General features: G+C 35.5%; 2 protein-coding genes across 2 annotated transcripts; one reads left to right on the forward strand and one right to left on the reverse strand.

The window, feature by feature from the left end:
- Positions 1–653: 653 nt before the first annotated feature.
- LOC111493742 (formin-like protein 8) lies at positions 654–3,035 on the forward strand. Its single transcript, XM_023143568.1, has 2 exons — positions 654–1,566; positions 1,723–3,035. The coding sequence occupies exons 1-2, from the start codon at positions 728–730 to the stop codon at positions 2,936–2,938; spliced, it is 2,055 nt and encodes a 684-aa protein (XP_022999336.1). The 5' UTR covers positions 654–727; the 3' UTR covers positions 2,939–3,035.
- A 204-nt stretch (positions 3,036–3,239) lies between these two features.
- LOC111493613 (NLR family CARD domain-containing protein 3) lies at positions 3,240–17,050 on the reverse strand. Its single transcript, XM_023143373.1, has 18 exons — positions 16,863–17,050; positions 16,481–16,772; positions 16,063–16,275; positions 15,599–15,657; positions 15,294–15,431; positions 13,053–13,127; positions 12,838–12,921; positions 12,669–12,730; positions 11,472–11,541; positions 8,667–8,742; positions 8,410–8,540; positions 4,543–4,602; positions 4,369–4,443; positions 4,171–4,275; positions 3,998–4,093; positions 3,826–3,906; positions 3,635–3,736; positions 3,240–3,541 (listed from the first exon to the last, which is right to left on the reverse strand). Exons 1-18 carry the CDS (start codon positions 16,908–16,910, stop codon positions 3,473–3,475), a joined length of 1,836 nt encoding a protein of 611 aa, XP_022999141.1. The 5' UTR covers positions 16,911–17,050; the 3' UTR covers positions 3,240–3,472.
- Positions 17,051–17,811: the final 761 nt, after the last annotated feature.

Here is a 17,811-nt window from a genome sequence, read left to right on the forward strand (position 1 = left end):
TAATACTCTAGTTCCATGGCAATAATACTCAAAGTAATAGAAAATTTAAAAATAGTTCCTTCTCCTCATGAAAGTAATAGCTTGGGTTTTTTTTAAAAAAAAAAAAAAATTAAAAAACACCTTTTTACTTAAAAATTAACCTTAAACTTTAAAATTTTCATTAATTTCTTTTTTAAAAAGTTACAAAAAAAAAAAAAAAATTATTATTAAAGTTGGTCGATACTATGTCTAAGAAATACTCATAAACTTTTAAAAATCGCACCAACACCCTCAATCTTAAAATTAAAATGTTATTATCGTCGAACAAAAACCATCCATCTGTATCTCAGAAAGTATCTTACCCTTTAATTTTAAGAATACTGACATGTTTCTAAAAAGTAAAAGAATATCGATATTATTTGAGTTTTTTTTTTTTAATTAAAAAAGTTTAAAAGGAATTGAGAAGTAAATGAATTTAATATTATTATTAAAAATTTTGAAAGTGAGAAGTATTTTTGATTTTTTAGTATTTTGATAAATATGTTGACTATAAAGAAATTAGATAAAGAAATCAGATGAGTTCTTTATTTTTATTAATTATTATATTCCAATGGCTAAGGTCGCCCTAACTCCTATAAATACCCTCTTGGATCAACTTCGAAAAGCCATCATCAACAGTTTTGCAATCAACAACAAGAAACAACGCTGATTCACTCCCACTTCTCTCTGCAATTCTTCCGAAGCTCCCATGGCTTCAATCCTTCCGCCATGCCTCTTTCTTCTCATTTCCATCATTCTTTTTTCCTCCGCTCACTCCTCCCCTCAGAATATCCAAACTTGTTACCCTTTTCCACTGCCATTCCATTTCCCAACCATCAGTAATACTACAGACAATCTCTCCATCTCCGGGAGAAGGTCGCCCCCGCCGCCGCCGCCACCATCACCACATCCACCACTTCAAGAACCGAAGAGGATGAGGAAACCGAAGCGGAAGCTCAAGAAAGGCACCATTATAGCGGTAGCGGTTTCTACTGTAGCGGCTACCCTTCTGCTTTCTCTGGGTCTCCTCTTTTACATTCGAAGACGCATTCTTGCAAAACTCAAGGAACATCAAGTAGAATCTCAAGAATTTACAAGATTCGAAGGAAACCTTAATGGATTGATTGTTGAAGAAGATGGTCTTGATGTGATGTATTGGAAGAAGGACAATGAAGAAGATGAAGAAATGGGTTTTGCAAGAGATGGATCAATCATCCCTGAGATTGTGCAAGAAACTCCTCTGCTCCATGGAATTTCTTCAATGGAAGCTCGTGATCACTCTCTGTCTAGTTCACGAGTATTGCCATTGCCTCCTCCTCCTCCTCCTCCTCCATCAATGCCCCTGCCGCCTCCATCAACGGCTCCTCCTCCTCCTCCATCAATTCCCCTACCGCCCCCACCACCGCCACCATCAACTGTAGTTGCCAAGACAGGGCCATCTTTATCAGGCAAAGATCAGGCTAGACTGAAGCCATTATATTGGGATAAGATCAATACCAATGTAGATCATTCTATGGTGTGGGATAAGATTGATGACGGTTCTTTCAGGTAAAACTCATGTCATAATTCCTAATTTGAAAGAGATTTATTTTGATTTTGTTATCTTCTTTGATCTGATCTTTGTTCTTCAGCTTTAATGGCAACCGTATGGAAGATTTTTATTTTGATTTTGTTCTCTTTTTTGATCTGATCTTTGTTATTCAGCTTTAATGGCAACCGTATGGAAGATCTCTTTGGGTTTGTAGCCACAAACAAGAAACTGCCAATAGAGCAGAGTGGCCTCAACAATGGCAGACGACCGCTAATCTCAATTCTTGATTCCCAAAGGGCGAGAAACATTGCAATAATCCTTAAATCCCTGAACATAACTCGGCAAGAACTTCTCGATGCTCTCACGGAGGGACATGGCCTCGATTCAGACACACTTGAGAAGCTTGTCAAGATCACTCCAACCAAAGAACAACAATCCCAAATCCTCAAATTTGATGGCAATTCATTAAGACTTGGCGATGCAGAATCTTTCATTTTCCATCTCCTCAAGGCTTTTCCAACGGCCTTCAATCGTCTAAATGCTATGTTTTTCAGATCAAGCTTCAAATCAGAGCTTAATCGACTCAAGGACTTTTCACAAACACTTAGTAGAGGTTGCAAAGAATTGAAGGAAAAAAGGCTATTCACAAAATTGTTAGAAGCAACTCTCAAAGCTGGAAACCAGTTGAATTCAGGAACAACAAGAGGTAATGCAACTGCTTTCAATCTCAAATCACTCTTAAAACTTTCCGATGTGAAAAGCACAGATAGAAAAACTACATTGCTTCATTTCATTGTCGAAGAAGTCATAAAATGTGAAGGAAAAAAACGATTCTTAAACAAAGATTCAAAGAATCTATCAGTAAAGGAAATAGAAACCGAATACATAATGCTTGGATTATCAGCTATGGAATCACTAACTTCAGAGCTCTCCAACGTCAAGAAAGCATCCACAATCGACTATGAAGCCTTCATTATCACTTGCCCTAACCTGTTAATCAAAATCTTAGAGATACAAAACCTTCTATCGATGGAAGGTGGCGAATACAAGATAAAGATGTTGGAATTTGTGAAATTTGCAACGGAAGAAGTTGAGATAGCAAGAAGAGAACAAAGAAGGGTGTTGGATGAATTGAAGAAGACGAACAAGTACTATGAAACAAGGGATACAGAAAATCCATTAGAGCTTTTTGTGACAGTGAGGGATTTTGTGAGGACTGTGAATCAAGTGTGTCATGAAATAGCTGGAGAGTTGAAGGGGAAGATAAAGATGGGAAATATGGATGCATGTCAATCCTTGAAGAGAACAATTAGCTTGAGATTTCCACGTCCTGGAGAGCCCGGAGAGCATTTCAAGTGTAGAAGCTTTTCAAGCGATTCCACACATTAGCATTTCTGACTACTTGGTAGATTCTTCCACAAATTTTCTTCTTTTTCTTTTGTATTTCCCTTGAAAAGATTAAATGTACCATTTGTTTTTTATAGAAAGAAATACACATTTTGGTTAATAAAATTGACAGCTAAATTCTAGTACTCTCAGACTTTTTGAATATTTTAATTAATTAAATATAAGGATATTGACAAGAAATATAAGGATATCAATTAAAATTATCTTATAAAATTTTCATAATTCCAAAACCACTTTGAAAAATAAGCTTATACAAAAAGTGTTTTATTTAAAAACTCCAGGCTTAGACAAAGGGATTCTCTTATTGGTAACTTTTTATAGGTTTGAAAAAGTTATAAGACCCAATAAAGAATAGATAAGAAATTATGATACAATTTCCTATTCCTCTCGACGTCAAAATTTCAAAGCTACTCCCTTGAAGAAGAAATCAACTGAAAACTTTGGGGGGGAGAAGAATTCAAACAACATACTTGCAGCATCTTCAAAATTCAGCATATGTTCATGAAAGGAAGCGTTTTAGTAAGAAATACTAACTTCCTTTTCACACATTTCATGGACGTGATCTCTCGCATCGGTTAAAGCACTCTGCAATGACACCACGAAACCTCGATAAGAATCCAGAATCATTACTATGAGATGAGGATGAAGAGGGATGGTGATAATATATATCGATATAACCTGTCCAAATTTGGTCAGGAAGTTATTGGCAAGATTCAAGGATGTAACTGCTATGTCCTCGTTCGCTTTGAGTGCTTGGGCAATGGCGAATGCACCGGGATCCTGTATCCAGAATTAGAACCAAAATGAAACAATATGAATGTGGGCTATCGATGTCTGGATGGACGTGAACAAGGTCGAGAAGCATGTACCCTTATTTCGTTGAAACCCAAGTCTAGTGAAGTTAAAGCTTCATTAACCACTTTCAAGCTGCGAGCTAGGCAAGTTGCACCCTGAAATTAAATTTGGGGAAGGAAGGAAATTCTGATATTAGATGAGTACTTCATTTTCTAATTAAAAACATGGCAAACGACAGATACAAACCTCGTCCCGGAGACCATTGCCCCGTAAATCCAAGACAGATATTGTAGTATTATATTTCAGAGTTTCGGCAATTAATTCAGCACCTTTTGGTCCAATCTGCAGACCATTTTATGCAATAAATTATAAGAGGCATTCTTTTTTATGACAATAAAGCCAACCATCACATCCTTTACCTTACACCAACCAAGCTTGAGGTTTTTTACATTTCCATGAAACTTCAGCACCTCGGATAAAGCCTCCGCACCTTCTGGTCCAATGGGATTGTAAGCAATCTCCAACTGTGTTTATGGGTGTAAGCGATTGATAAGGATAAATTTGTTCATGTCATAAAATGATAGAAGTTAAACACTCTCAAGTGCTAGATGGCTCACAGTGGTGATGGCATCATTATCCTTCAATGCTTGGGCGATTTTGGTAATACCCTCAGCATGTATGTTATTCCCTCCCTGTAAATAAACCCCACAAAAAAGGGTTGTCCATCTTAAATTTATAGTCGGGAAAGAGGAGACAATATACGAAAACATAGGAGAACCTAGGCTACTCACCAGGTCTAAAGTTTTTATTGACCGATTTTGCTTTAGAGCCTCAGCAATCTTTTCAGCACCCTGGGGATAAAAAGGAAGTTCGTAAGTAATTTAATGTTCTGCAGAATATACATACATACATACTACAATTATAGTGTGAACTTTTTACCAAACATACTATGTGTCAATGGGGGTAAGAAGGGGCAAGAAGAGGAGCAAGAAGAAGCTGACATATCAGCCCAAGGCATGTTGTTTCTTTATCAAGAAACCAAGCTGTTGTCTAGGCTTAGACATTTCCTAGACAAATGATGATTTCTTATTCTCATATTTCATGAGGTAAATAGGCTGAGATTACCTCCTTCAAAGAAAGTTAAGACGAAAATCAAGATGAATGAGACTGAACAGGAAGTTAAAACAAAACTCAAGATTCATTCAACTATTGTTAATTGTTGAGGGCCTTTGGTGTGTGGGGATATCTCACATCTTTCAATAATGAAAAGTGTTTTAAAAAAAGAAAAAACGAAAAGAAAAAAGAAAAGAAAAAAAGAAACCCTCCATGAGGTTTTATTGAAGGATTTCGGAAGTAAGTTATTTCAGATACTTCATGGCCATCCTTCGTCCTTTCCCAACTCATCTGTTATGGATCAACTCTGCCAAATTCATTTTATCATAATTATGGTTCAAGCGAACCAAATAACTTTTGAAGATAGGAGCACATCATGGAAACGCTTTGATATTGCTAAGTTTAAGGCTTCTCATTGTTGTTCTTTTTCAAATTTATTTGAGTATTATTCTGATAGAACCCAAATGCATTGAAATTCAAAGATAATATCATTACAATATAACTAACACAACTATTCGAGGCACTTGGAGTCTCCCCTCTTGAGATCTCTCTAAAGCCTTAATTCACTCACCAAAATAGTGTCTAACTATTTATAACCAAAATACCCTAACTTCTATAACTAATTAGTAATATACCCGTACTAGTATTCCAATCATAATTTGCCTCTAAAACACGCCTTTTGTTCTCAAACTGTGGGTGTACAAAGAAAAATTGCAAATCAGGTCTTGGGAAACCTATCAGCACTTAGCCTAGCTAATATAAAACCTAGCTAGAGTTGTGTGTTGATGAGTAGCGTTGGCCGACGATGGATGACCACAAGCCAAGTGTAAATGGGGGTAGATGGTGGGGTCAAGGACATCACATGCAGGGGGGGGGGGGGGGGGGGGGGGGGGGGGGGGGGGGGGGGGGGGGGGGGGGGGGGGGGGGGGCAAAGGCATCGGTCAACGACAAAAACACAAGCAATGGCAGTTGGTGGCAACGGTCTAGTTGGCATCGGACCGATACAGCAGCAAGGGTATGTGACACCAGTGAAGTGAACAACAAATGAATTGATGAGGCTCACTAGCTTGGGGTTGGATTCAAATAAGATTGGTACGGCCCATTTTATGTCAAAGGCTGAATAAGGGGGCTATTATATCTTTTTTCATCTCGAAACGCACGTGACAACCAAAAACAAACTTCATACCCACACATCTATTTCCACACAACTTGCGTTGGTGTCTTCTCAAAGTCTTCATCTCCATCTACACCTGCAGCAGCCGACGATCTCCATCAAGTAATTTTCTTCTTTTATTTCTACTTTCTTCACGACGATATACTCTCTCATGCTTCGCAGCTGCTGAACCATCCTCGTTTCCACATCTTTGCCGCCTCTTCCTGAAACTTACATCGATGTCTCCACTAGTTCGTTTTCTCCAACCACACCAGCAACTAGTGGTGCCTTTCCTGCGGCTTCATCTCCTGCCACACACATCGGCATTGTCGGTAACGGCCTCCATTGACCTTGTCTCTTCTTTTCTTTTAAATCTAGCGGCTACTGAAGTGTCGCCCACTCCATAATGGTCAATCCCACTCCAAAAATCCAACCTTCAATATGCCAAATACCTTCGCAGTCCATTCACGCACTGTCTTCAAACTCTTCCAAAATTTAAGTTGATCTTCCCTTGCTCACAACCGAACCTTTATTGCTAGAACTTTCCTGCAGTCTCCCCATTTCCCTGTTTCTTTTCTACTCTTTTTGTCACTCGCCTTCGTTTCATATATAGGAATTCTTCCTTCGGTGTGGTTGTCTCACTCCTTTGATCATCAACCTTCACGATGTCTTGGACTGCTTTTCAAATGAAATTCACGATTCTAACGTGATTTCTTTTTTTCTTTTTCTTTCTTTCTTTCTTTCTTTCTTTCTTCTTTCTTTCTTTTTTTTTTTTTTTTTTTGTTTGTCTTTGGCAAAATATCTTTTCTCACTACCATGATCTCTTTAATTTCTTTGAAATCTACTTCATTGTATCTTGAAACTCAACTTCATTGTATCTTGAAACTTTACTTCATTGTATCTTGAAACAAATCAAGAATCAAATTCAATTGATTCATTCTTCATGTAAATGTTGAGGATGGTTGGGAGAGTCCCATATTAGTTAATTTAGGGAATGATCATGGGTTATAAGTAAGGAATACATCTCCATTGGTATGAGGCCTTTTGAGGAAGCCCAAAGCAAAACCATGAGAGTTTATGCTCAAAGTGGACAATATCATACCATTGTGGAGAGTCATTATTCCTAACATTGTATCAAGAATCATGCCCTAAACTTAGCCATTTCAATAGAATCCTCAAATGTCGAAAAAGAATTGTGAGCCTCGAAGGTGTAGTCAAAAGTGACTAAAGTGTCGAGCAAAGGATGTACTTTGTTCGAAGGCTCTAGAGAAGGAGTCAAGTCTCAATTAAGGGGAGGCTGTTCAAGGGCTCTATAGGCCTTAGGGGAGGCTCTATGGTGTACTTTGTTCGATGGGAGGATTGTTGAAGATTGTTTAGGAGGGAGTCCCACATTGGCTAATTTAGGGAATGATCATGGGTTTATAAGTAAGGAATACATCTCCATTGGTATGAGACCTTTTGGGGAAGCCCAAAGCAAAACCATGAGAGCTTATGCTCAAAGTGAACAATATCATACCATTGTGGAAAGTCGTTATTCCTAACAGTAAAATTTTCTCCATCTCCTCCCATACATTTGCATCTAACTCCACGGTCAAAAGATTGAGAACCGAATCGCACAAATTCCAAAATGATAGAAACTAAAGCAGAACCACAATGTATTGCAATATAAAAGGTACGTACAAAATAAACATGTAATTTCAGGTACTTACACCGAAGCTCTCTTAAACCCTAATGCACTCACCAAAATAATGCCTCCTCCTCCCTTACTCCCTCTATTTATAACCAAAATACCGTAACAACTTCCCTAACTACTTACTAATATATTCTTAATGGCATTCCTATCATATTCTTCTTGTGATATTCGTATCAATTGGAGTGCTTTTATTCACTCTTCATAGGTTTATTTGTAGTTGTCTTGGTTTCTTTTTTTTCTTTTTCTTTTTTTTTTTTTTTTTTTTTTTTTTTTTTTTTTTTTTTTTTTTTTTTTTACTTCTGGAGCAGTTTGTATCTCTGAAAAGTTTTGTCATTTTCATTAATCTATAAAAAGTTTGTTTCTGGTTCAAAATAAACAAATTGTTTATTTTAGCGCTTGGCCCTCAAAGCTTTTTTCCAATATCAAAATTCAAGTGTAGCCTTCTCTAACTAGTTTATTCTCTATTGTTCATCTCATAGACCGCCCCTCACAGATGGAGTTGGCTTCCAGATGCATTGGAACCTCTTATCATGGGGTCTTTTCTTTTTTCCTTTTGCTTTGATTAAGTGAGAAGCTCTAGAAGTTTCGTGCATCTTGGATTTAATCAAGCTTTGGCATTTTATGTTATCAACAACTTAACAGAATACTTAAGCTTGTAAAACTTCATTAAGAGCAATTTTTAGAAGCTATGGCCGTTACCTCATCGCCAATATCATTCATGAACAAATTCAGTAAAACTAAGCTCTTAGTTCTCTTCATGAATTCAGCAACATGAAAGACACCTTTGGCAGTGATTGAGTTGTTACCAATGTCAAGAAGTGCAAGTTTTCCTACATAGGGAGTAAGAATGTTGATGAAGTTAATGGATCACAAATGCATAAAATATAATGATGAGAATTTGATGAAGGTCGAACTTCAATAACAACAGAAGGAACCTAGAATGGCATATGACATACCTTTACGAGAAGATAAACCTGAAATTAAAGCACGCACGCCCTCATCACCAACTGAATTTCCATTCATGTGAAGTTCCTGTCAATTAAACAAATTATTAAAAAAAAAAATCAATAGGTGACAAGGGGGTCTGCGTCAAGTAAAATAATAAAAAATATATATCCACAAATGTCAGAAAGGAACTTCGTGTTTCCAAGTTACGTTTTATCACATGTTACAAGTGTAAATTGGGCCTCTAATGGATGGAAAGTTGTTGTTGGGTTAAATAATGAGGTTATTTTTTAATCATATGGCAAGATTTCTCCTTGGAGCCAAGGACCAACCTGAGATATAGGCTTCATTCAGGTGAGGTGCAAACTATATGATAAATAAGACAAAAACATTGTCCACTCCTGATGTTAGGATGAAATTGAAGAATAGTCTTAAAGGAAGTCCTACTTGGATCCGTGAAGAAACACAACAAATAGCTCACGCAAAGAATAAAAGTCTTTATTGCATGGATTGTTTCTCGACTAGGTGCTAAATTCATGATTGAACCAACCTCAGACAAAAGCTGAGTATCAACAACCATACTCATCAATTTGTTGCAACACAGCTCAACCCAGAAAAAAAAAAAGTCCCAATTTTTCATTAAAAAAAAATAGTAATAAACCAGAAATGAAAAAAGGAAACAACTCAATCTAAACGTGGCACACAGGTTCAATACTTCCTACTCAAGATCTTGATAGGCAAGTAGTCGGATGACTTCCTCCTAATCACTCAACTAGCTCAACCGATCAAAGGATCTCATCGTACAAGACAAAACTCTATTGCTTGCTTGAGTTGGACAAGATCCTTGCTCATCCCTTATCCCTTATCCAGACGCACAAAATTTCCTGCCTACAAATACCAGACCCATACCTTAACTTTGCCAAATTCTCTTGTTGAAAGATGGAATAAATCCTCAAACTAGAGAAATTTTAGAGGGTAATAGAGGTCGCAGGAAGTGGTGTGAGCTCTTGCCGGTCTTATTATTTAGGATTGTAGCCCTTCTTTATCTTGATCAGATCTTTTAAGTTAGCTTTAGCTGTCTTTTGGGTGGTGCTTTCTTATTTGCCCATTTTGTATTCTTTCATTTTTTACCAATGAAAACTGAATTTTGAAAATAATAATAATAACAACAACAACAATAATAATAATAATAAAAATCAATCTTAAAGAAATAAAATACTTATATCATACTTCATGCTGGTCAAAGGTCCTCCCCCAATACATAAATTTAAATGCAACTATCTATAACATTATAAAACAATAGAAATAACCAAAAAATTCTAAATTACCTAATTAAAAAAAGATAAAAGTAATTAATAGAAACTAACGATTTAATCAAACTAAAAAACTGAATAAAATATAAGCTCAAGACTAATTATCCAACATATTTTCTTCCTGCACCTTACAAGCAGCCCTCACCAAGTCACCCTTCCTCAAAGTCGTTCACTTGGTTAATCCATGAAAAACCAAGGTGACAATATCAACCACATTTTTCATTACAGACAACTAATGTTCAGGATATGTATCTCGATTCATACCATATGGTGACCAGTTACATGCTAAAATCCTCAATATCTCTAATTAAGGGAGCGATTCTCTCCTAATCTATTATCTGAAGCCAACCCCATCTTCTTATTCATCAAAATAATAATAATAATAATAAATAAATAAATAAGTAAAATAAAAATAAAAGCCAACAGAACACAAAGTGGTAAATGCACAAAGACCCCCTCCATAATAGCTAAACATACTTTTTCTAGCCCAATAAACACGAACATTAAGAATTTTTAAACGTGCCCATTGAGAGAAATCTTTCTAGGAATTGCTCAATGTGCCTATTGATCCCAACCCGAGGACCACTCTAAAGGATAGATGTCATACCTCCTCACTATACCCTATGCCACATAGAGTCAACCTCTAATGGCAATCGCCACATCTATTTACCTGACCTAATAGTGGAATCTAAGTTACAAATGCCTGAACTCCAAAGTTCAGTGGCCTAGACGTGACTTCTCAATTTACCAAGGAGGATCCCCCACCCATTGTTGGGAACCATCCTCCATTGGAATCTTGCTGCTAGACACTACTTGTTTATAGGGCTCTGTAATATCAAATTCCATGCACCGATTTAAAATAGAATCAATCTAAATTTAATTAACTCTTAATAAACAGGAAAAATCTTTAAATGGGATATTTTCCCTCTTGTACCACCTTCTCTACAACTTTATTGAAGACTAAGATGGGACTATAATATGTCTGCTAACTACAATAGCAGATGAGAGGAGAAAACAGTTTCAGGTAGGATAGTTCTAAGCCTTGCAGCCAAAACTTTAGCAAGATCCTTATAAACACAAGTTGTTAGGCTGGTAGGTTTGGCTCGGAGACTTCGAATGCGTCAGAGCCCTTGGGTACAAGACCAATCTGCTGTCTTGTGGATACAGGAATTGACAGGCCCGTTTTGATAAATTTGTTGAACATCTCAAGAAAATCAAATTTAGAAGTGTTTTGTTTCTTTTGAAAGAACTACACATTTAACCACATCAGGCCCAAGAGCCCTGTTATGCCATTTACTGTCATGAGAATGTCTTCTTTAGGAACAGAGACGTCAAACTGATCATTGGCGATCTAAGAGACACCATCTTGGTTATTTAGTAACAAGAAGAGCGAAGGAAAGCCACAAATTCAGCCTCTATTTCCACATGAATAATTAAATTGACACAAAATTGATAAGATTCCTGACACTAAAGAACATAGAATATTAACAAGAGAGGCTGTACCCTCAATGATTTGTTCCCTTCAAGTCCTTTAGCCAAAGCATTAGCTCCCAGGGCACCACCATAATTGCCACTAAAAAAAAAAAAAGTCTTAAATTTGCTTCTAAAGAGAAAAAGGAAGATGGATGAGAGGCTAAATATATGTACATTAACGGTTGCAAAAGAAGATATATACTGGGGAATTTATATAGAGTGTTCAATTCTTCATGCACGTGTTTGAAAACTTCTAAATGATTATTTTACGGTATATTTTAATGGGAAGTTACAAATCTGTTACTCATTTGAATGATTTCTTTCATTCTTCTCAATGAAAACATAGTAATAATAAATTGTACATAACTTCAGAATATATATAAACATTTATAATCTAAAACATAAGTTTCACATTGTAAAACTTAATTGAACCTTTTATTTGATTTTATGCACATTAATTTAAAAAGTAATAAATAATAAATTACTAATATTTAGAATTATAAGTTACATTTGAAAAATAAAGTTATATACCTTTTTCCTTTGGAACGTTTATCAAGTTATGAAAATAATTCTTGAAGTAAAATCAATTATGCTAGTTTTTCTGCTTTATAAATCATGTAATATCATGATCTTCAAAAACCAAAGTTTTAAAATCTCAAGAAAAAATAACTGAATATTCTTTTTAAATACTACGAATTTAATTTATGCAAACAATTAGCAAATCTTATTCAATCATCTTTGGATTTTTTTTTTTCTTTTATCTCAAGTGTTTATTACTATCTTCATTTATTTCAGACGAATCAATATTCATTATTAAAAATTAAATCATTATTCACATATGTTTAAATATCAATAATTTATATTGTCTTTATTTCTTCTCACAAACATTAATCTTTGTTAAGATCTCAATACAACTATTGTAGTATTTTTTTCTTTTTGTAAACATCAACGCCTCTTTAATAAAATAATCAATGTTTTATTTTTTTTCTAATAAATATCTATATTAAAAAATTAATAACCATATTAAAATGAGTATGAAAATATAAAGTTGAATATTATAAATTTCAATATTTATATTTATAGCTTCTTTATCTTTCTTTCTTTCTTTCTTTCTTTCTTTCTTTCTTTCTTTCTTTCTTTCTTTCTTTATTTATTTATTTATTTATTTTTTGGAGAAAGATATAAACACAAGTATAAATATAGAAATTGAGGGTGATGAGTCCTCACTTAAGATGTATGTTCCGTATAGTGTTGTTTTCAAGAAGTGCTCCACCAAGACTTGTAAATCCCTACCTCCATTATCCAAAAAGAACAGAAGGAATCAATGTTACTATCTATTTTAACTACCTTCTTGAAGGAGAGAAACCTTAAAGCATTATCAAACTCAGTAACTTACAGAATAGTCAATCATGTTATTGTTAAGTTCAAGTATGCGCAAGCTTGAATTTTTCTTCAGCATCTCGGCAACAGCTTTTGCACCCTGTAAAGAACTTGATAGTAAGATCAAATTTTAAAAAATTGAGGAAAGAAAAACAAATAATGAACCAAAAGAGCTTTGATGGCAAACAAATATCTCCTACAGATGAGCTTTAATCAAACTAGTCAGCTAACCTCATCTCCTATGTCAGTACTGTTTAGCTGAAGCGTCTGAATGCTAGAATTTTTCACCAGCAAATCACACAGGGTCTGAAAACAATTGTAATTGCAATATTTAAGCCAGTTGCATTTAGTACTAGCAATAATTTAATGGGGAAAAGCCACAATTCATGCTCACATGATCAGGATAAAATTAACAAATAAATAACTGGTCTATAGAACAAGATCAATGAATATACATCAATTCTGCAACAGGACACCCATTGAACTTTCCCAGTGCATAACATTCCCCGTATTCTAGTCTTAATCAATAAGTTTTAGGTTCAAAATACCTAGGTAAGCCAACCATGTGAATTCATATCTATATTACGAATAACACAAGTTTCTGTTAACGTATTTGGGATATCAAATATCCCAGGAATAACTAGACTAGCAAAAGTTATGATGAACTGATTGATGACCAATCCAATACGTAATGAATAAATACTGAGAGGCAAATGTGAGATATCCCTTCATGACGAAGGCATTTTTCAACATAGGAAAAATTTATATATTTGAATTATTTCTTACAATCTCCTCATTTTGTCCAACGTTAATTTATCAAAATTGATTCTATTAAAAATTCTCACCCCTTATGAAATTTTCTCCCCATAGACAAAGAAAGACGCTCCCCAAAGAATCCAACCAATTTTAAAAAAGGGGGATTAACAGGCAACTCCTCAATCATGTCCCAACGACCCCTACTAGGTGTTGAACTAGCACAAAATGTTTGAAGAAATCTACTCCAATTTTCATGGTAAAACAACTATTATTAAGTAGGTGCAAGTTCTCGTTTTGTAGTTTCTTGGGAACTCTTCGTATGTTGGATTTTTTTTATGCCCTTGTACATTCTTTCATTTCTCTTGATGAAAGCTCAGTACCTTGCCCAAAAAAACGGTAAAACAACCACTCCAAAGCATCTGGTCCCCCTTCCACTATGACAAGCACTAGCATAAAACCAAATACAAAGATCTTTGCACGAAGTCTATGTTATTGACCCTCCTCTCAAAGTAACCAAGGAAAGAATCTAAAATCTTACTTTGTCTTCCAACTTGAACGTACACAATGTAAGAACTTTTACTGGGATGAAATGAACAAATTTTGGGAGTTTTGGGTTTGTTAATGGGATTTCATAACTGTAGGAATCTGAAATTCAGATTCTTTACTATTCTTTGCATCAGAAAGACAGGAAGGAAAGAACAAAGAAGATTGATCAAAATTGTTGAATCCACTTCAGATTCTTAGCATGGACACGCAGTTTTACACTTGAATCCACAAGCCTACGACTCAATAAATAGTTGCTGAATAACGTATTATTAAACATTCACTGGAATATGTTGCAGCAGCGTTAAAAGGAAAACATACCAAACTCAAATTGAGAAACTATTAAAATGAAATAAAGACAAGCACTTAGAAATCCAATAAGAATTATAGAACCTGATTAAATTAAAATTTCAAGATACTAGGTACTTTTTTAAGCAATATACTAACATTAAAAAAATAAAGCAATTTTTTAAGGGTTAAAAAAAGACAAAAACCAGAAAAGCATAGGGATTCTAATTGTATATGCACAAGTATCTAGGGCACGAATGTATGCCTTTCTTTTAGAAAGGTAAGCTAACGACCTTCATCTGTAACCAAATCTGACTCATTTTGTTGAGCTAAAACGAAGTGTTTGGTGAGTGCTTTCAGAGTGCCCTTCCATAAATCTTTTATCTTAGTAAATTTTCTTTTGTTTCCACCCTTGGACCTCAGCTAATCAAATTAACCTCACAGGTTTTCTATGTTCAATCTCTCTTCTCTTTCCACCCATGGACATAGCCTTACCGTGGGTCTGAATAGGCTAACCGTTTGGCAAGTGCATTCAAATTTTTCTTCAACATACTGGCATTGCTTCAGTCTACTCTCTCTCCCTTTGCATTCAATATCAACTGATTATAATTCCCCAAAATATTTTTTTTCATAAGAAACGGACTTCCATAAATAACAAGAAAGAGAGATACAACCTAAGGGCCAGGGGCTTGTTAAAAATGGTAGGAATGTTGTAATTACAAAACAATTTCCTGTGACTATATCCCACCAAGAAGCGGTAAGCTGTACACTTCTCCAAGAGAATAAAAAGAGGGCTTATCTTCAACGATACTAATTCCCCCAAAACAATAAAATTAAGCAGGTGAATGCTCATCAAATATTAAAGATATAAAAAGTTTTGCTGACCTTAACTCCTTCATCTCCAATTGGGTTGCCAGAAAGATCAAGGGTCTTTAAAACGATATTTGATTGAAGGACGCCATCAAACGCTTTAATCCCTTCAGCTGTTATTCCATTTGCAGAAAAATTAACTTCCTCAACCGTCTGTAACAATAAAATAATTCAATTAAATACCCAAATATAAAACTAGCAACACTTCATGTCATAATGTTGCACGGGAAAAAAAAATAGCAACTGTTCATGGCAATCACGCTCATTAGCTATAACACTAGCCATGGATTATAGAACCAGAAAAGAAATAGTAGATGAACCTGATTGTATCCTAAACTCTCAGCAAGAAAAAACAGGCCTTCATCTCCAAAGTTGCGTGCTGTCAATAATAAGTTTAAATATCACATACTTCACAGTTGGCAAGTGAATGAAGTTTAGAACTTGAACAAATTAAGCATAAGAAAATGACCTTTGTGAATGCTCGAACAAAGAAACATTGAACCCATGGGAAATAATAAATACATCTAAATTCTAATAATCAGATAATAAACTACCATATCGATTTTAAATGACTGATAATGAAAGTTGACGAACCTAGTAGATATACCAAAAGTGCTGGATATTATGGCCAGTTTCAAGATGTGGTGAAGTCAGTTGGAAAATTCAATCGGTATTGACAAAATTCACTAAGATTAAACGACTATGTCATAATGCTGCAGCATTCAATAACACGGCAGCATTGAAATTAAAAATCATGTCTCCATTAACTCGCTGAGTGTCGTACCTGTCATGTCGACACTTCTAAAAGTCCGGAGTTCTTTTGCGAAGTCATTAAGCTTCAATTTGGCTTCCCTGTCAATCTTGGCGGTAAGATTTGGAAACAAATTTATACCAGCACCGAATGACCATTTAGCTTCTTGGGCTGGGGACTTGTTTCTCTCAGATGAAGACCTATCTGACTTCGGAATCGTGAGTCTTTCCACCAATTTCCATAAAACTGTGAACTCAAAACTTAAATTAGTATCTCCAAGTCAAAATTCGGTGCCATAGTATTCCCAAATATACATGGAGGCGGCGAAAGTTACAAGTTATGCTTCAAATTAGTACATTTAAACTTGAAGACATCAATTTGCACTTCAATAAGAATACATTTAGAAACTCCTTTTGAATTGGGAAAAAAAACGAAAAGTGCAAAACCGTACCGAACGTAACCACGATGAACACGCCAGCAGGTAAAACATTCGAGGCAACCTGCTTCAGCGGGGTAATCACCGAGGAGCTCTCAGTTTGAGATTCCCTGTAAACTCTCCGAGAAGTTGCAGCCCGCCTGGAGCCGCCCTCGGACCTCAACGTAGCCTTTAAAACCAAGTTTCTGAACCTAAAACCTCTTCTCCAGTGCGCAACCGAAACCAACGCACCATTGGCATGATAATCGAAGCTAGAACGGCGAAATCCCACAGGTCGGAGCCGTAGCGAATGATCTCGGAGGAAAATCTAGAATGGAAGCCAGAACAGTTGAAATTGCGAGGTAGAAGCATTGGATTGATTGAAGAAAAGAATTAAGCGAAAAAGTATAGTAGTTACCTTAGGATGAGAGGAGAGAGAGATTGTAGAGGTGGAAGTGGAGGCCATGGATGCTGCTTGGAAGTGGATTAGATGCGCATGGGAGAGAAGGTATGTGGAGGCGCTCGGTACGGGAGAGAGAGTGGAGTGTTGGTTTGGGTTACGGAGGCGATTGTTCCAAACCAGAGTCCTGCAGGTTCTTCCCGAAGTTTTCCTGATTATTCTTTCTTTTATTTTTAAATAACACCTCATAAATGATGAGCTCAAAATTTCGAATATCCACAAAATAAATAAATAATAATAATAAATAAAACCTTTTGGTCATGGTCAGGGAACATTTTTTAAGAATAAATTACTTTTTTTTTTGCGAAAATCTAGGATTAGTGTTAAATTAGTTTCTTAATTTCAAATTTAAACTAGAACTGCATTAATTTTGGTTCTCAATTAAGAGAACTATTTAAATATAGTAATGGAAGTTGAAGTTAGGGCTTTTAAAATAATAAATTATTATTTTTTAAAATATGTTAAATTATTAAAAAAGATTGTACCTCATTTCAATTATACCTTTCAAAATTTGAAAATTATTTTGGAGGTTCGAGGAAGAGAGAAAGAAGAAAAAAACATAGGGAACTCAGTAGCTAGAGGTTCGAGGTAGACCCACACTTGCTAGAACCCTTGTTGTTGAGTTTGCGATTTGTGGACGGTTAATTTCATGTAGGAAAAAAGAGATTTTTTGGGCAACCACCGAGGCAACATCGATGTAGTCTAATCCTGCATCTAGTGATTCATGTGTTTCCTGTGATACAACCTAAATGCTTTACAAGTTTCAAGCGGCATAGTCTAAATACTCCACTCAAGACTTCATACATTCAAAGCAACGTAGTCTAAAAATCTACATAAAAGACTTCTTACATTCCAACGATGTGTTCTTATCCGCTTAAAGCCTTGAATATATCTTTTAAAGTCTTAG

This window comes from Cucurbita maxima, unplaced genomic scaffold, assembly GCF_002738345.1.
Source record: "Cucurbita maxima cultivar Rimu unplaced genomic scaffold, Cmax_1.0 Cma_Scf00019, whole genome shotgun sequence".
In the NCBI taxonomy this organism is placed as follows: Eukaryota; Viridiplantae; Streptophyta; class Magnoliopsida; order Cucurbitales; family Cucurbitaceae; genus Cucurbita; species Cucurbita maxima.